The following is a 20,371-nucleotide window of genomic DNA, read 5'->3' as shown; positions in this document are numbered from 1 at the left end:
GATTATGGACACCAACATAATTTAATCTGCTCTTCTTGTATATCCCGGGAACCGATGGCTTCACGATCAATCACCGGAATAAGGTCCACGAACAGAAAACAGAAACCCTCTGATTGATTGCACTAGAAATCAATCAGATGTTTATCGTAGAGAATAAACAGATTTGATTTGTTAATTCAGAATGTAATTTTTCGTAAAAAATCACAAACCGAATTTTCTTAAAAGGAGTAGGAATTTTCGAAAAATCCCTTTTAATATATTGTGTGTATTTCGAAAATTGCTAGAATGAATTCTACCTGATTTTCGAACACTACATACTTATTTATAGATAATTTTTAGATTAGATTAAGTTATAATTGTATTAGGACTCTAACTTCTTAGGGCCCACAATCCATAACTTAAGCCCAACAAGCCAAGCCTGTTATTATAGAAATTAATATAAAATTCATCGTGACTCCGATTGATAAACTGATTTTACCAATGTGCACAGAAACCATTTCTGCATATTTTAAATTCAAGATAATTTTTTCTGAATCCGAATTCAGTGATTTCCAAAAATGCCCATCCCTATGTTATTTTAGGAAATTCCACTCCCTTTTAGTTAAGAAGTCCAACTTCTCTTTCATTAAATTTAACTCTTTAAATTTAACTATCTCAACGGGGTTTAGTAATCCATTACTTGTGTGACCCTCAATGGTTCAGGGATACAGCTAGCCGTGGGCTCACAACTCCTTGTGACTCGGAACAACAATTTCCGACTTACCCATCGAATCAGGGTAAGAGCGCCTAGAAACATCGTCCCATGATTTCCTAGGTATCACTGATAGTACCTACAAGAACCAGTAGATTTTGGTTAGCATATAGTACGGTCCCTTCATCCATATATCCCGATCGAATCAACAACCATTGGTGCATCGAGAGTCGTTCGAGATTCGATAACTATGCATTACATCTTGGAGATCAAATAGTGACATCTCATGTGTTACTAGGAAAACCGAGTAACCTAAAACACCTCATGTACTCTGGCAAGAGATTCGTCACACTAATATCTCCTCAGATCGCATAGGATATCCACACTCGCAGTATGTGGTGAATCCTTGACAACAAAGCATCGACTCCTATATGTGTCATAACCGTACCCAATCCTGACACCTGATGACCCCAATAGAGTCGGTAAACGAGTCAAAGTACAGTACTAGCATATAGAGTCTCAATGATGTTTCAAGTAGTAAGGAGTAATGGTGTACAACCAAAACCGCGGACTTTATCCACTCGATAAGTGATAACCACTTGGAAAGTCCGAATAGGGTAGTTCGATCATTCATCATATGAATATCCATTTCCATGCTTTGAACATCTCCATGTCCATTACCAATGAAACATGGTACTTGGCATCACAAATGCTAGTCTCAATCTCGAGCGATCCTTATCCTTATTAGCGGACGGCTCAATTGACTAGGAACTGTTTAGAATATACAGTGACTATAAGATGTGTTTCATAATAGTGATCTCTCTTTATTCACTATCTCATCTTACTTACACTATAGTATATTCAAGGTCTTTATCAAAACATCAATAGTATATCACAATATAACAATATGAAGAAAGACAAAGAAAATGCCATTAATGAATGTAAATTATATTAAACAAAGATTGTTTATACATAGAGTCACAAAAGCCCTTAGCCACAAGTTGGCTAGCCGGGCACCCACTCTTTCAGTACCTGCTAGTATTTTGTCGGATAGGGATCCGAGATTTGTGTCCCGATTCTGGATTTGTTTTCAAGAAGTAATGGGAACCAAGGTTACTCTTAGTACAGCCTACCATCCGCAGACTGGGCCAAACAGAGAGAACAATTCAAACCTTGGAAGATATGCCGAGGGCTTGGCTTGTGCCCTAGACTTTAGTTGTAACTGGAGTGAGCACTTGTCTTTAATCGAGTTTGCTTACAATAATAGTTACCACAGCAGTATTGGAATGGCACCATACGAAGCCTTGTATGGGAGAAAGTGTCGTTCACCTTTGTATTGAGATGAAGTGGGAGAGAAAGCTATCACTGGACCTGAACTCGTCCAAACAACGGTAGAAAAAGTTTCTATCATCAAGGAAAGACTCAAAGCTGCTCAAGATCGACAAAAGAGCTGGGCTGATATGAAGAGACGACCGTTGGAATTTGACATAGGTGAAAAGGCTTATGTTAAAGTCTCACCCATGAAAGGGGTGATCCGGTTCGGGAAAAACGGGAAGTTAAACCCGAGATATGTCGGACCATTTGAGATTTTGGACAACGTAGGGACATTGGCATATAGACTGACATTACCACCAGATATGTCAAGGATTCACAATGTTTTCCATGTCTCTCAGCTAAGAAAGTATATTCCAGACCCAAATCATGTCCTTGAAATTGAACCTCTTGTAATTGAAGGAAATCTGAATGAGGAACTAAAGTATAAAGAGGTTCCTATTCGAATTGTGGATGCAAAGGACCAAGTTCTAAGGATACGGACCATACCATACGTTAAAGTGCAACGGTCTAATCATTCTGAAAGGGAAGCCACATGGGAACTCAAAGAGAAGATGCAGAAACAATATCCTTATCTGTTTGAAAAGCAACTCGACTCAAGTTTCAAGGACGAAACTCTCAATAAGGAGGGTGGGATGTGAGAAATCAAATTTCAATCAGAAACAAAGAGTCATAACCGATCGAATTAAGAGTAGAATTTTCAAATTCAAGGATGAAAGCCAAGAGTTGTAACAACCAAGAATTTGTAACAGCCAAAATGAAGAGGAGTGATGGCTGATAATGAAAATTATTGCCATTGAATGAAGGGTCTTTCAGATGTTATTTTGCAGCTATAAGTAGTGGCTAAAGCTGAAGGGAAACCACACAATTCTGAGCACCAAAAATCGAGTGACAAAGCTAGTGTGTTCAAAATTTTTTGCACCAGTTCGTTGCCATTTTTTGGCTGAGTATGAGCTGCTGAAAGTGAAAGAGTTCAGCATCATCTTGAGCGTATCTCTTGTCCAATATCAAAGAACTCAACCAGCTTTGTTCTTGCCTAAATTCGAAGCACACAGCAACCATTCGAAGCTTAGAAATTCTGCTCGGTGTCGATCTTCAAAGCTGCCCAGAAAACTCGGAAAAAGTTGGCATCGTTTCGAAGTAAATTTTTTGTCCAAAGTTGAGGTGTTTCTGTCCGATTCTTGAGCATAATTCTTGTCCAAAGTTCGAGCGGATTTTGTCCAGCATTGAATCCACTGAAGCTGTCTACATTTCAAAGCCAACACCTGCAGCAGCCATTGGAAATTTAGAAACAATCAAGGTCCAAAAATCTGTCCAAAATTGCACCAAAACGTGAACAAGGATCTGCACTTTCTTGGGACAGAAACCGAACAGCTCAACTTCCTTAAGATCGAGCTGATTTTTTCCATGAATCTCGTTCGTGTTTTTGCTCCAGTCGAGGCTCTCCAACAACGTTTACTCTTACACGATTTTATTAGAAATCGAATAGAGTAAGTGAGCTTCTACTTTTATTTTGTGTGATATAAGTTTCTACACTTATATTTATTTTTGTGTGTGAGTTAAGTTTTATAAAATAAATAATTATGCTTTTGAAAATTTGATCGGCATGATACGTATGTTTGTTTCACTTTGATATATATTATTTGTTGGATATTCGTGATATTATTTGAAGCATGTTAGAATTATTTGGAAATATTTGAGATGCACTGTTGAGAGTCGAATTAGAAATGGTTAAGGAATTTCCGATTATTTGATTTGATATGGCCCTGATGCGGTGGGTTATAATAACCGTTCCTTTGGCCTCGCCCCTTAGAGGAGTAACATATAGGGGACTGATCAGTAGAACCACGGAAAATGAGATTATTAACAGTGCAATATTTGCTTCGTATTTGTTCGGATTCAGCATGCTTATTTTGCTTCGAGATTTTGAAATATACATGTGTACATGTAAATATATTTTTGGTGTTTATCGTGCTCGATCGGCCCCCACTTGCTGAGTGTTTTGACTTGCTGAGTGTTTCCCAAAACACTCACCCCCTTACTTTCCTCCCCAGATACCGAAGAACAGTTAGAAAAGGATGAACAATATGCATTCTGGGGTTGGTGATCAAGTTGAAGTTTTATTAGTAGTTATTTTCTGTTATTTTGTCGTTTCCACTATTGTCTTATTTCCTATTTTGTAAAAACATATTTGATTATGTAAAAGACTGGTTGAAGGCTATTTTTTATACTACGTGTCTTGTTGTTTTATAATTCGAAATGTTAAACAACGTCGATGTCAACTAGGCCCGGTTTCGGGGCGTGACATTTTTTTGGTATCTGAGCCGCCAAGTTCATAATCTGGGTGGGAATTCCTTAGAAAAGTTTTGACATTTTCTCATAGTAGGCCAAAAGGCCAATGTAGTCCCCTCCGAAACGATCTCACAAATCGAAACCCTTATTTCGGCCGAACTCAATCGTTTAGGCCTCCGAAATCGTTTTTTTTTCTTTTTAGGAAAGATTTAGAATGCTTATAACTTTTTATAGAAAACTCGAAATCCAATTCCGTTGATTGTGTCACGATCCTCACAATCGACACTTTTAGCTCAACTAAAAATCTCAAAATTTTCCATTTGTGGAAAATTTTTCCGAAAAGTCCCGTTTCGTTTGTAATTATTGAAACAGTTCATGTGTTGTTTAATTTCTGATATTTTGTTCTAAGCCTTACCTTTCCATTTGTTTTCTTTCAGGAAATGGCACCAAGTTTTCCTTGTACCCGTGCCCATTCCATCTTTCGCATGAAGCAACTGGTTATTTATAACCAGAAGCATAGGATTACACGTCTTTGTGCTCAAGTTGTTACTACTAGGCATGAGCAGCGAGAGTGGGATAAGAGGACCAACAAATACTTCCACTAGTAGAATTTCCATATTTTGCTTCGCTAGTTTTTACTTTGGCAATCACTATTACCGAAGTAATACATAGTTATTTACTTTGGTTATAAAATTAACGAAGTAAAATGCACTTTAGACTTCATGAATTTTAAAAAAACGGGCTTCGCTTAAATTTGAAGTGAGTTTTTTTTGATGAAGTAAAAATATGAAAATAAAAATTTTAATTTGTTTTTGATGAAGTAATAGAATGATATGTTTAGAATCTCGATCGTTTTTATTCACGTCTTTTACTATGCTTCTTCTCACTTACTCTGCACTCTTTTTTAGGGTTGTTTTGTTATGTTAGAAATCCTTTTCCCGTCACTCTCGTTCCTCCACAAATCTACCACCATCGTTGCTCCTACACCGGTGGGAACTGAACCGCGACCACCCTAGATGATACCTCAGTGACTCAAGACCTTGGTTATGGCCTGGATCGAGTTTGGATCTCAAGAACAGTGCGACTGAAGCCCTGTCGCAAACAGAACTGTGCAACATTCTTCCTTGCAATTTCGTCCACTTTGTTAGTCGTGTTTGCTCGATTAAAGGCTTTATTCAAACCCTGGACTATTTTTTGAGCTACGATGGCTATGGAGGTGGGAGAGAACATGGTCCAGTTCACATATCAATCTATTTTGATTAAGAGTGAAAATGTTACTCCTGCAGTAACCAAGGCCGATTTGGAGCTCTCGGCGAAGAACAGAGGCAATGCTATGCAACGATGTAAGGAAAAAAATGTTGGAAATTATAATGGCTCGATTCTTTTGGATTGTGTCAGATTTTTTGTGAATTATGCTATGAGCCTGTGAAGTATCGTTCATTTATGCTTTCTTTGTTTTCCAATCAGAGCATGGTGAGCTCGAGTCACAAAGTTGTTGTGATTATGTGCACTAAGCTCATTAAAGGTTCTCTGGTTCTAAGAGGGTGGATAAAGCTACTAAGTTTTGGGGATTCTTGAGAGATTTGGTGTGCCAAATCGTCCATGCTGAGTGCTAGGTAAAATCTCGATTGATATCTGTTGAAAAACTGCATTTCTGGAGAATAATTCCTTTTCATTGATTGATTGTTATTGAGAAAGTGATTGTTACAATATTAATCTAACTAACTACCACCTATTTATACCTTTACAAAAATGTTTACACGCTTTATAAAAAATAATATTACAAATGCAACTCTCAACACTCCCCCTCAAGCTTGGTATATATTTATTGTGCCAAGCTTGCCCAATAAGTAGCCATGTTGTGATTTTCCTAAAGCCTTCGTGAATATGTCTGCTTGCTGCTGATCCGTTGGAATATATGCAGTTTTGATTACTTTATCTTGAACTTTTTCCCTCACTATGTGGCAGTCGATGTCTATATGCTTGGTTCTCTCATGATATATGGGGTTTGCTGCTATGTGTAAAGCTGATGTGTTGTCACAGTATAATGTTGTTGGTTGTGACAAATTCATTCCCATCTCTTTCATCAATCCCATTATCCAAGTTATTTCGCAAGTAGTGCTTGCCATCGCTCTATATTCTACCTCTGCTGATGACCTTGATACCGTACTTTGCTTTTTAGTTTTCAAAGAGATTAATGATTCTCCAAACTTAATGCAGTACCCTGTAACAGACTTTATACTCATCGGGCAGGTCCCCCAATCCGAATCACAAAAAGCTTTCAATGAACAAGGTCCCTGGGATGATAACAAAATTCCTAGACCAGGTGCTGACTTCAAGTATTTTAAGATTCTAACTGCTGCATCCATACGAGATTCCTTGGGAGCTTGAATAAATTGACTCAATGATTGTACAACATAACAAATATCTGGCCTTGTCACTGTTAAGTATATCAATCTGCCAATTAATCTCCTGAAGGAACCTGGATCATCTAGTAATGTGTCAACAAAATCTTTTTGTTCAAAGCTTTCATCATATTCTTTGCTTGTAAGCTTTAAGTTCTGCTCCATAGGTATGTCATATGGCTTGGCTCCAGATAAACCTGCTTCAGAATGTAGCTCCAAAGTATATTTCCTTTGGTTCAAACAAATCCCCTGTTTCGATTTTTCATTCTTCTCTTCCTCAGTTGATTATGCTTTGATTGTATTGACACGCTATTCTCTGAAACAGTTTTTGTAGAATTTCAGGAGAATGATATGTTTATTCCCACATCTGTTTTGTGTTTTTCTCATAATTTAAGTGACGAGATTATGTTTTTGGTGCAGATAGACTTGACTTCGTACATTGTTAGCCTTTATTTGACATTAAAGGCATTCGTTTTCACCCATCTATGATTTGATTTTGTTTTGTTATATTTTTTTTGATAAATAGACTAACTTGTGAAAGGATTATCTCCGGTCTTCCTTTTGTACAGTCATTCCTCTTATTTTTCAGTTTTTATTGACATGCAATATTGCATCTGGGGGTGCTGCTGGAGTTTCATCACTGATTTTTGTGTATTCCTTGGATTATGCCCATACAGGTCTTGCTAATGATTCCAAAGCTGCAAAGAAGGGAGGTGGTGAGAGGCAATTCAATGGATTGGTGGATGTTTACAGAAAGACTTTGAAATCTAATGGTATTGCTGGTCTTTAATGTGGATTCACTGTTCATTTTTTGGCATTATTGTTTACCGTGGTTTGTACTTTGGAATATATGATTCTCTCAAGTCTCTTGTCCTCACTGGATCCCTAGAGGTTAGCAATATATAGCATTGTTTGCTTGCTAGTTATATATATATATTGTTTTGGCATCTTTTTAATTCATTCGTTAATATATATACACAGGACAGTTTCTTGTCCAGTTTTGGGCTTGGTTGAGTGATCACAAACGGTGCTGGTCTTGCCTCATATCCTATCGACACAGTTCACAGAAGAATGATGATGACGTCTGGTGAGGCGGTGAAGTACACGAGCTCAATGGATGCATTCACTCAGATCCATTCCAATCTCTCTAATCTAGGATGCTTATTACCATGATTTTTCACGGGGCCTAAAATTACTAGAGAAGACGACACTGAGTGGGTCTGGAACATCTTCACGGTAAAATGATACATTTTGTAGCTCTGCTGCTTCCATTTGATTTTACTACCTATTTTGGATAAAAGTGATGATTTGATGTGCACTTGTTGGTGTATTGAATGCATCTGTTTTTGTTTTTATTTTCTGTTTTGTAAATTTTTTCGTGCTCTTTTTTGTCACCTGAGAGTGTCCTTAGCCTGGAGTCATGTAACCATATAGTTCTCGTTAGTTCAATTTTGAAATTCTCAACAGATTTTGTGTGATTATTAGTTTTTTATGAATAAACTAGAAAAACACAATTGATTTTCCGTTGGAAGAGCAAGTGTAATGGAATACATGACTTGCTATTCGAGAATTTTGAGACTTATATAAAATTCATATTAATTCGAGTTAATGGAGAGACTGATCATTAGTGCAATGAATCAATAAAGGATATGCAGCTGATCAAGGGTATATTTCATTACATATTTTTATATTTGCATACATCAAATTCTTGTGTGTTTGTAAACTACTATCTAGCACATCAAAGTTCATACAATTATTGTGAGTAAAATATTTATATAGGATACATTTCATGAAACATGTATCATCTTATGTATCAAGCCTACAATCTCGTAGATTTTTTTTTTACCTTCAATTGACTTCACCAAGAAAACAGTACATGTTTACTTGTTTCCTGAAGATGATGACATTCCTATTGATATTGAGCTTTTTTTTTTTTTACATTTTAGTTTGCAGATCCAACAAAGACCAATATTACAGCAAAGATCAAAGATCAATTTGATGAAGTTAGAAGTGAATGAAGTGAATTTGTTGACTCCTATGTAGGTGCCTAAATGTGTCATGCACGTTGAGATAATACTTTGTTTTGTCTAAATAGATACACTTTTAGTTTTGTGGAAATAATTGTGAATACATGCATATTTTTGGGTTATTTTGGTGGATATACTTGTCGATTAATTTATGGGTGTTCATTGTTTTGATATAGATAATTTATGAACCTTATTAGTCTATTTTAAGTTTCAAAAATATATTTATATCGTGTCATTATTGTATATAAATTTTAATGAAGTGAACATATGTTACTTTACTAAAATTAAATAGTGAAGTTAAAGAAATAATTTACTTCACCATAATATCGTAGCAATGAAGTCATTAGAATTAATTACTTTACCACAATACATAACCTGTGAAGTTAAATAAAACATTTACTTTATCAGTCAATGTAAATGCTGCAGTTATATGTCTTCTATTACTTTGTCGATTAGAAAAATTGTCGAAGTAAAAGACTTTCTTCTACTTCTTCAATTACTCTCATTTCCAAAGTGTAATCATATCTTTTACTTTGGCAATTTCATTAATCGATGATGTACAAACATATTTTTTACTTCGAAAATTTATGGAATTAACGAAGTAAATGAACTTTTTTTACTTCGTTAATTAATGAAATCACCGAAGTAAAAGATATGTTTTTACTTCGGCATCGGCCCAATCCTGAACCGGTTTTGGCTCCATAAACCGACCAAAGACTTCGGTAATTTTTGGGCTACGACTTCGGTTATAACGCGAAGTAAAAAGGTACCTATTACTTCACGTGACACTACTTCGGTAATTATCTATCTACGACTTCAGTTAATAACCGAAGTCTTTTGCAACTTTTCTACTAGTGAATTCTATGAGTTAGAGCAAGTGAGGGGGATAACATATACCTCCGTGATGACATGGACTTTAATCACTTCCGTGAAGAAGCTCTGCGCAACCAAGTGATTAAGTCTGAAGAGGAGCATAACTAGATGAAAGGAAAAATGGAGGCAACCGAGATAGAGCATAAGCAGACGAAAGATAGATCGGGGACAACACAGGACACCATAGAATAGCTATCTGGTGTTGTTAGCCACTTGACTAAACAAGTGGATCATGAGAAGCAGTTGAGGCAGCAGTCCTGTGCCGAACAGGTGCAGAGTCGTCAACAGATGCGAGATCGCATCCAACAGCTGGAAGCTCAAGTCCAGCAGTTGTAGGGTACAGTGGCAAACTTGAATAATCATAATTCCATTCTACTCTAGACCATAAATCAACTGCAAGAATAGGATTCCGAGGAGGATCCGAAAGAGATAGAGGTTGAGAAGGAGCCCATCGAAGCTATGGGGGATGGAGAAGTTATAGACTTAGATTAGTACGGATGAATTAGTTTTTGTTCAGCTATGTTTCCTTGTCACTTATTTTCAATTCAGTTCTTGCTTTAAATTCCAAAACTATCAGTTGTTATTTCAATTCAGTTGTTATTCTGAAATTCAATGAATGGTCTTTTGTTTATCTATGTGTCCAACTTGTTCAGTTATGCTTCTAATCCATAAATCTATCAGAATCTTAGAAACTTATACGTTTGTAGGACATGGACAAGAGACCTGTACGCAACAACTGTAACCCCTGCTATAGAAACCGCAACAACAACAATGAAGGGAACCATCCACCGCCGCCGCCTCCACCACCTCCACCAGGGTTAGGCCTAAATCATGCTGACTTGGCGGCTATAGCAGCCATTGTAGCTAACACCCTTCAAGGGTTGGGAAACCCGCCTACCAATGGCAATACACCACCACATGCAGTACCACAAGTGCATGGAGTGAGTTTCATTACGAGTCACTGAGAAAGAATCGAGCCCAAACCTTTAAAGGAGATCCAGATCCTGAGGTTGGCCAATATTGGCTCAAGAATATCGAGACTCAACTCCGCCTACTAGAGATCCCTGATGAGTTTAAGGTGGATGTAGTGACACCCTTATTGGAAGAAAAAGTAGCCAAGTGGTGGGAGGCAGTTTCACCACCTATGATAGCAGCTGGTCCAATCACGTGGCAAAAATTTAAGGATACGTTCTTGAAACAATACTATCCAGCTGAAGTTAAAATACAGAAATTGAGTGAGTTTGAAAGTTTTACTCAAGCTCCGTATATGTCAGTGGTTGAATACAAATCAAAATTAAACTCACTTGGGACATATGATCCTACGATTATTGCGGATGATATTTTGAAGATGCACCGTTTCAAACGGGGTTTAAACAGCCGTATTCAGACAGTGTTAACACTATACCATGCCACAAGCTTCGTCGATCTAATGGGAGCAGAAATTCAAGCTGAGACCGACATCAAGCGAAGGGAAGATGAAAAGAAGAATAAGAGGCCTCTCTCTGGCCAATCTTTTCAAGGAAATCAACCGTACAAGAAACACAATCAGGCTAGTGGAGTAACCAAGAACACTTTTACCGGCTCAAACTATCAAGAAGCCAAGATGTTCCGTACCTGCAATACTCGTCATCCTGGAGAATTTCGGAAGAAGTCTGGAGCATGCTTTAATTGTGGGAAGCTTGGACACAGAATTGCTGAATGTCCCGAGCCAGTGAAGAGAGGGACATGATCAAATGTAGATGCTACATTCAACAAACCAAAGGTTCACAAGGAGAATAAGCCTAACGCACGTGTGTTTTCCCTAACTCAAGAGGAGGCAGGAAAATCTAACGATGTCGTGACAGGTACCATCTTAATCAATCAATCTACTACTTATGTGTTGTTTGATTGTGGTGCTACGCATTCGTTTATATCTAAGAGGTTTGCTAAAAAGTTAGGACTTATTCTTGAAATACTTGTGGAACCTTTTAGGGTAGCAACTCCCACTAGTAAAGCAATTGAAACACATAGGGTACACTGATATTGCATAATTGGCATCAGTGAACACGTATTTCAAGCTGAACTGATTCAACTAAACATGGTAGAGTTTGATGCCATTCTAGGGATGGATTGGCTAGAAAATAACCATGCATTAGTTGATTGTCGCATGAATAATGTCAAACTGCGAACTTAAAACCTCGATGAAGTCATTTATCATGGTAAAGTCAAGGAGCAGAAGTCTCTTTTATCTGCTTCTCAAGCTTAGAAAGCTATGAAAAGTGGAGAGGAAGTATATCTAGCCGTTGTAGGTGAGATAAAGGAAGAAGTTACCCTTGCATTAGAAGAGATCCCAGTAGTACAAGAGTTTCCGGATGTGTTCCCTGAAGAACTCCCTGGAGTAATTCCTGACCGCGAGGTGGAATTTGAGATTAATCTGGTACTCGGTGCTGCACCTATATCAAAAGCACCATATCGAATGGCTCCAGCAGAATTGAAATAATTAAAGGAGCAACTCCAAGAATTATTGGATAAAAAGAAAATACGACCAAGTGCATCTCCTTGGGGAGCCCCGGTCCTGTTTGTAAAGAAGAAGGATGGGAGTATGAGGTTGTGTATTGATTCTATTTGTGATGCGTGTCAACTTGGAAAACACACAAAAGAATCTTTTAAAAGCAAAAATTTTGTATCAACTTCTATGCCCCTTGAACTTCTCCACCTAGATCTATGTGGTCCCTCGAGAAACTCTATCCTAGGAGGAAAGCTTTATGCATTTGTCATTGTGGATGATTTCTCATATTTCACGTGGACGTTGTTTTTAGCACACAAAAATGATGCCTTTGATTATTTTAAAACTTTTGTCAAACTTGCTGAGAATGATAAAAATAATTCAATAAAACAGATCCGTAGTGACCACAGAACTGAATTTCAAAATGAGAGTTTTACAAATTTTTGTGAAGAGAAAGGCATCGGTCACAATTTTTCTTGTCCTAGGACTCCTCAACAAAACGGGGTCGTTGAGAGGAAAATAGGACACTCGTGGAGATTGCGAGGACCATGATATGTGAGCATTCTCTACCAAAATATTTTTGGGCTGAAGCAATGAACACTGCCTGTTACATCATCAATCGTGTATCAATAAGGCCCATTCTCAAGAAAACTCCATATGAATTATGGAGAGGGAGAAAGCCTAACATTTCTTATTTTCGGGCTTTTGGATCAAAATGCTACATCCATAATAACGGTAAGTACAACCTCGGTAATTTTGATGCCAAGTCTGACAAAGGCATTATTTTCGGATATTTTACCTCAAGTAAGGCTTTTAGAGTATTTAATAAACGTACTTTACTTGTGGAAGAATATATGAATTTTGTATTTGATGAATCTATGTCTGTAGTTTCTCGTACTAATAACGATGATGTAGAAATACTCGAAGAAGAGATGGCTTCCTCAAGCCTGAATGATATAGATGTTTCTATTGAGGAAACTCGACCACCGAAGGAATGGACGCTTCACAAAGATCATCTTATGGATCTTATCATTGGAAGTCCTTCGAAGGGAGTAACCACTCGATCTTCTCTTAATAATATTTGCAATCATCTCGCTTTTGTTTCGCATGTTGAAACTAAGTGTATTGTTGATGCTTTATTAGATGATTCTTGGATAATTGCTATGCAAGATGAATTAAATGAATTCAAGCATAATGATGTTTGATGTCTTGTTCCTAGGCCGCATGATAGATATATTTTTGGTACTAAATGGACTTTAGGAATAAACTTGATGAGAATGGTACAATCACTAGAAATAAAGCTAGGCTTGTAGAAAAATGTTATAGTCAAGAAGAAGGCATTGATTATGATGAGACATATTCTCCTGTTGCCCGACTTGAATCTATTCGCATGTTGCTTGCTTTTGCCTGCTCTAGAAATTTTAAATTATTTTAAATGGATGTCAAAAGTGTCTTTTTAAATGGTGATTTGAAAGAGAAAGTTTACATTGAACAACCTGATGACTTTGTCGATTCTTTATTGCCTGATCATGTGTATAGATTAAACAAAGCTTTGTATGGTTTGAAACAAGCTCCTAGAGCTTGGTATGAAAAGTTGTCTACTTTCCTTCTTTCAAAGGGTTTTTCTAGAGGAAAGATCGACATTACTTTATTTAACAAAAATGTCAAAGATTATTGATTGTGCAAATTTATGTTGATGATATAATTTTTGGTTCTACTGACGAATCTCTCTGTCAAGAATTCTCCAAGATTATGCAGGATCACTTTGAGATGAGCATGATTGGGGAACTTAACTATTTCCTCGGATTGCAAATCAAATCATGCAAGGATGGGTTCTTTGTGAACCAAAGCAAATACATAAAGGAGATTCTAAAGAATTTTGGGATGGAGAACACAAAATCATCATCCACACCAATGTGCACATCAATCAGACTCGACAAGGATGAAAATGGTAAACCTGTAGATCAATCTTCCTTTCTTAGTATGATTGCCTCCTTATTATATGCTACTGCTAGTAGGCCGGACATTATGTTTAGTGTTTGCTTGTGTGCACAATTTCAATCATGTCCAAAGGAATCACATTTTTTCGTCTTAAAACGCATTTTCAAATATCTTTCAAATACTCCAAATCTCTGCTTGTGGTATTCGAAAAATTCTTTCTTTGATTTAAAATCTTACTATGATGACGACTTTGGTGGATATAAGGTGGATAGAAAAATCACTAGTAAAACCTGTTTTTTAAGGAAATTTTTTGGTTTCTTGGTTTTTCAAAAAGCAAAATTGTGTTGCGTTATCAACTACCGAGCCGAATATATGGCAGCCGATAGTTGTTGTGCGCAAATTTTTTGGATGAAGCATCAACTGCTCGACTATGGCGTCTCTTTTTCAAAAATCCCTATTTTTTGTGATAAAACTAGCGCCATATGTCTTACAAAAAATCCGATTCAACATTCGCGCACCAAACATATTGATATTCATCATCATATTATTCATGACCACATCGAAAAAAATGAAGTTGAACTTCAATATGTTGACACTAAAAATCAAATTTCCGATATTTTAAAAAACCACTAGATGAAAATACTTTTATTCGTTTGCGTGGTGAACTTGACATGATTGAGTTGTAATCGCTTGTAGACATAATTTTAGATTTAATGTCATATTAAGAGGGAGCTTAATACTAAATTCGAGCAATTTAATGTTGGATAATACAAATTAATTGTATCTATTCATAATTATAAGCTCACATTTTATGTGTATTATATAGTATAAAATCTTTAAATTATAATTCTAAGAAGAAAAATCCGAAATTTACATACCCTGTCCGAACGTTGCATCCGTTCAAAGTAATGTTGCATCCGTTCTCGGCTCTAACGTTTCGAACGTTCGCTTAACTTTGATTCCGTTAATAGCTTTACCCGCCTAAATTTTAAATCTTTGGCCAAAAATTACTGCCAAATTCTTACCGCCAAGACAACCAACGTTGCGTCCATTGGACCAACGTTGTTTCCGTTCCCAACATTCCCGCCTCAGTTTTAAATTTTACCGCGAATTTTTACCGCCAACAGGTCCAACGTTGCATCCGTTGGATAAACGTTCCGTTCGTTCTGTTTCGTGCCTATATATAAAGGCCGAATGTAGTGACCCGCGCCGTGATCACCTACTAATCAGAACTTAAGCATGCAATTAGTCAATAAAATAATCTTAATCAGAGTAATTGCGGAATTAAAGTAAGTCAAATACCAGGTAAGCAAAACCTAGTGGTCAAACCTGCTATCCAGCCTTGGTCACCACCTAACCTCCCTGTCTCCGGGAGAACTACTTGCAACTGCCCCATGGAATAGGACATCCAGCCAACAGAAAATAACCGGAAGTGAGCCTAACATGCTCAGTACGATACGGTGTTATGTGTGCATGTATGCAAGTGAACTGGATACCAAGACTCTCAGGTCAAGAAACATGCTCAAAGACCGGGCCCAGGGTATATAGCATGCTGCGCCGTCTGGAGGTGGCTCATATACCCAGTGGATAATGGTGACCAGATACTAGTACATGTGTCCAACCATAAAGGTGACCTGACACAATACTTATGTATCTAACCATCCACAAACTCGTAGGGTGAGCGCCCTACTATAGGATACCTCTAAGGTAAAGGCTCAATATGCTTATGTATGCAACATACAGTCATGACATGCTGTATATAAAGGCATATAAAACATGCAATCACATAATCCATGCAAACACATAATACATGCATACTCAATCTGGATATCTCGAATAATACTTCCGTACCTTACTAAGGCAGATCTTTGAAGCTCCCATCTAGGTCCAAGCCTACCATGCAACACTACAACATAAATAACCATGCATTACCTAGCATGCCAAAAATCACCTACTAGGCTCTAAAAGCCTTAATTAAACTATAGCCTACTTCCTATTTACTATAGGGAACCAAAGCCATACCTTCGTCCGTCGTCAATCCGCTGATGTCGCATGTCCCAGAGCCTGGGCATAGCCTAGCTACGACCCCTAGACGCCTCGCCATAGCTCCGCCGCCTGGCTGCTACTGCGGACACTGCCCGCTATAAAAATACTATTTCCTACTCCAAATCTTAAAGAAAGAGTCCCGAAGCCCTTAAAATAGAGCCATTACCAGGAGAGGAGAGGAATTTTGGCATTCAAAATGAGAGCCTCGGACCCCTTTTTATAGGCCTGGGTTCGGACGGTCCGAACTGGGTTCAGAGGCTCCGAATCGGGCATGATTCCCACGTGTAGAGTGCATTTTTGACACCTCAATCTGGCTGGAGTTCGGACGGTCCGAACTGCCACTTGTCCGAGCCACTTTTGACACATGGACTATGCTGAGTTCGGAGGGCCCGAACTGCTCCGTGTGCTCCAAACTATTTTGGTCCTTCCGAAGTCATTTTTGGACCCCCGGGACCTACCCCACCATTTTCGGACGTCTCAGATCTGATTTTCTACTCATTTTCACCAAATAAGGACTCCTTAAACATGTTTGGACACTTTTAAAATTATATGTCATTTTCTAACATGTTTAAAATCACTTAATCTTGTAAAATGGAACCAGACTACTACACCGAACCCATTCGAAATTTTCACACCAAAATCAGACTTTTTTCTTCCTTGTGTTCGAAATATATCTTCCAAAATGCCTCCAAGACGTGAAGTGATCTCGTCAATCCGAGGCGACGCACTCGTGCTCGTTCCCAACCTTTTGTCCACAATCTTAACATACCTCCCGTCTCTCGACCTATACCTGCCGATTATCATGATATGAAAATTCTTCCAGGTCGTATTCTTGATCATCCTTATTTAGCGAAATCACATCTTCGTGTGTTGGACCTTATTGATTTCAAACAATGGGGAGCGTTTTTCCATCCTTCTTATCCAGATTTCATTTATAACTCTCTCATTCATGAGTTTTACGCCCATTTTGAACTTGAATTGTGCAGCGATCACATTTATGTTGTTACAATTGTTCAAAATAGGTATATTCGTTTTTCTTCATATGATCTCTCTAAGTGGTTCTCTCTTCCTAGAAATGTACCTAGCGAGTTCTTTGTATTTAAATGGCATGAGGATAGTCCCGCATTTAACCGTGAGGAAGCTCTTTCTGTCATTCTTGGTCGACCAACTCACGCTGGTGATGATCGACCAACTCTCAAAATGCACTCTCCTGATTTTCAAATTATCCAAAAACTTATCACTTTCTCAATTATTCCTCGCGCTAGAGACCACTCCAAGTGCAAATATCTGGACCTTTATGTCCTTTTTCACATTGTTTCTCAGTGATCTTTTAACCTTCCTAGGTTTATCATTCAGGTCATGCATCACACTGCAAAAAATTCAAAAAAAGTCAGCCTTCCTTTTGCTCGGTTTATTAACCGAATTCTGACTCATTTTGACATAGTTTTCGATGACTTGGAGAAGACACCTATCACTAAGGCTTATACTCTTGACCATACCTCCATTATTAAAATGGAGTTGTCATGGAATCCTGTACTGTCTCGATGGGTGTCTGACCCAGGTCATATTTTCTCTCGTTATCATCCTGAAACCAATTTTCACATTTCTTTTTCACTTCTTCCTCCCTCTATTCAAGAGCAAGGATTTCCTGGTGGTTTCACTGACACCGATATTCATTCCTCTTCGACGATTTCTCCTCCTTCTTCACCTATGTTTGATTATGGAGATCTACATTTTTCTCCTCCTATGATGCCTCAGCCTCCACCTACTCCGGCCCCATCTTCTGATCGAATCTTTGAGTATCTTCAGCGGCTTGAGCTCAATTTTGATCGCAACTTCTCCGCTATTTAGTCTATTCAAACATCTATCACGAATTTGTCTTCACAAATGCAAAAATCCTTTGATGTCATCAACAACAGACTTAATGTGCTAGAAGACTACTATACTCAAGACCCTTCGGATTAAGATTCTTAGTTTTATATCTTTGTTGTAATTAAATTGTATTTAAATTTTCTCTATTAATGAAATTGTTTATTTTATTGCATTGTTCATTTATTATCTTTGTTGCCTTTTTAATTATCACAAAAAGAGGGAAAATATTAATGTGGTTAAATGTTTAATACAAACGGAAAAAATGAAAATTGATTATGTCATAAAGAATTTGTTTAAAATCTTGTTACATTAAGGGGGAGCTTTTTATATGTATTTCAATTTGGCTTAAACTATTACACTTTATCTTTCTTATTTAACCAAGTTTTGTGATTATCAAAAAGAGGGAGATTGTTACGCCTTAAACGCATACAAATCTCATAAACGAGATTAATGTTTTTAATGCAATAACTTATCTTGTTTTGATAATTACAAAACTAGGTTATTATTTCTAATCGTTTAAAGTGAAACTTTGCAGATTAGATTCTTATGAACAAATAAATTCATGTGCGGAATATTCAAAATTATGGAACAGAAACTTGCAAAAATTACTGGGAATTTTTGAATCATCCAAATCCGATCTCTAACAATAATAATAAAGTATAGGAAGCTCAAAAGCAACGATCCAAATCTCAGCTCAATCCAACGGCTAGATCAAGAGAAATGAATTTTTCAAAAGAGCCGAGCAGAACAAGAAGAGAAATTATGACAAAGTGACTTAAGAAAATTACTGGAATCGTTTGAGACATCCAAATCCAATCTCCACCTTTCACAATGAAAATCAGGATGTTTTAAAGCTACTGTCCAAATTTCAGGTCGATCCGACGAGTAGATTGTGAGATATGAATTTTTGAAGTTTGCCGCGCAGTCTGCAACGAACCTAAACGGATGCAATGTTCGTGTAAAAAACATGATCCAAAGTTTAAGGACAAAATTCGTCCGACAAAAGCTGCATTGTGCCGAATGGATGCAACGAACCTAGGAACGGACGCAACGTTCGTCACCGGCGCCAGAAGAATTAAATGTGCGCCGAACGAACGCAACGAAGGCCAGAACAGACGCAATTAACCTTCTCGAGTTTGAAACTATAAATTGAGGCCATTCCAAGCCATTTCAAGCATCCCAATTCATTCTCCTCTCTTTTGCAATCAATCTTCTCTCTATCATTTGTGAGTTGGTTGTGCGATCATTGTAAACACTTGAGTGTGAAGCCGAGTGTGTTGTGTGATTGTTGAGGCTATCCTTGGAGCCTTTAAGGCCAAGTGTATTGAGTTGTATCAGCGCGGTGATCGTGTTGAGTTGTATGGGTATCCTTGGAGTCATCAAGGCCAAGACGTTTGAAGTGCTAGTGGATCCTCGGTTAATCGATCTTAACCAAGAAGGGGAGACGTAGACGATTTATCGTCGAAATTTCATAAACATCTCTTATCCCTTTTACTGCTTTATTTACTTAACGCATTTATTTACCGCACTTATATTTGATTGCTTTATGTCTTCTGCTTGCGTACTTGCATAATCGCTTTAAATTGCTAAAGTTGCCAATAGAACCTAAATCCCCCCCATTAGGTTCTAACAAACTCACCGAATCTCCCGATCGAGGTGGATGATACATATCTCAATCCTCTAGACTCTGGAGCAACTATAAGGAGTTTCGGGCTATTGGAGTAACTCGAAGACCAATTTCACTCGATTATAGCCCCCATAATGTCTAATTCAAAATGAAATCAAATCATGTGGCTCAAGATGAATGCAAGTGCAAATCGAATACATTCAAACATAATTCAAGTAATTCAAATAAACATGCAAGTATGTGGTTTCAGGGAAACTCAAAAATCAACTCGGATTCGAGTATTCGTCCCATTTCAATTCGATGTCTACTTATACCTTTCTCGATTCGAGGCTCCAACTCAGGATAATCTGCAAAGGTAGAAAAATACTATCAAAATCTAATCCAACCTCAATTCAAATCGACAAGTTAACTAGTTACCAATTCACGATCAACTCGTCGACAATTCCAATTCTGTCAACTCCGAGCCCAACAGCCTTCAAACCAATCTATACAGAGATGCATAAGAATTCAATATCATTCATTCAATTCAAATCAATTCCAAAACTAAAACAAACTCCCGAATTTCGGAAATATCAAACCGGCGGCATAACGGCTAATATCGAACAACTGAAAAACCACGAATTCAGCATATCAATCAGTACAACTCATAACAACCACAATCTCAACAAAACCAACTCAATATCAATCAAATCTCAAAACCCCATTTTTGAATTATGCTTCAAAAATTCATAACAAATCCGAACGTAATTTTTCCAATCTGACTTCGAATAAACGATATAT

The 20,371-nt window shown here is 37.5% G+C and overlaps 1 protein-coding gene and 1 long non-coding RNA gene across 3 annotated transcripts; both read left to right on the top strand.

The window, feature by feature from the left end:
• Window positions 1-1,791: 1,791 nt before the first annotated feature.
• On the top strand, window positions 1,792-2,664 carry LOC140862500 (uncharacterized). The gene is made up of 2 exons (XM_073265530.1): window positions 1,792-1,918; window positions 2,039-2,664. Exons 1-2 carry the CDS (start codon window positions 1,792-1,794, stop codon window positions 2,662-2,664), a joined length of 753 nt encoding a protein of 250 aa, XP_073121631.1.
• Window positions 2,665-5,233: 2,569 nt separating this feature from the next.
• On the top strand, window positions 5,234-8,802 carry LOC140866544 (uncharacterized). Of its 2 annotated transcripts, none has more exons than XR_012144924.1 (5): window positions 5,234-5,658; window positions 5,783-5,931; window positions 7,398-7,611; window positions 7,702-7,956; window positions 8,667-8,802. It is a non-coding gene; the product is annotated as an uncharacterized lncRNA (long non-coding RNA). The 2 variants fall into 2 exon arrangements; XR_012144925.1 differs by lacking the exon at window positions 8,667-8,802 and adding an exon at window positions 6,536-6,641 and having other exon boundaries at window positions 7,702-7,840.
• Window positions 8,803-20,371: the final 11,569 nt, after the last annotated feature.

The sequence above is a fragment of the Henckelia pumila genome, chromosome 4 (genome assembly GCF_033568475.1).
Source record: "Henckelia pumila isolate YLH828 chromosome 4, ASM3356847v2, whole genome shotgun sequence".
NCBI lineage: Eukaryota > Viridiplantae > Streptophyta > Magnoliopsida > Lamiales > Gesneriaceae > Henckelia > Henckelia pumila.
The sequence above is the reverse complement of the archived record's forward strand: the minus strand, read 5'-3'. Positions and strand labels throughout refer to the sequence as shown.

Excerpts from the sequence above, each read along its gene's own strand:
- LOC140862500 (XM_073265530.1), top strand. The coding sequence starts at position 1,792 with ATGGGAACCAAGGTTACTCTTAGTACAGCCTACCATCCGCAGACTGGG. Across the intron at positions 1,919-2,038 it reads AGACTTTAGTTGTAACTGGA|TGGGAGAGAAAGCTATCACT; the intron begins GTGAGCACTTGT and ends ATTGAGATGAAG.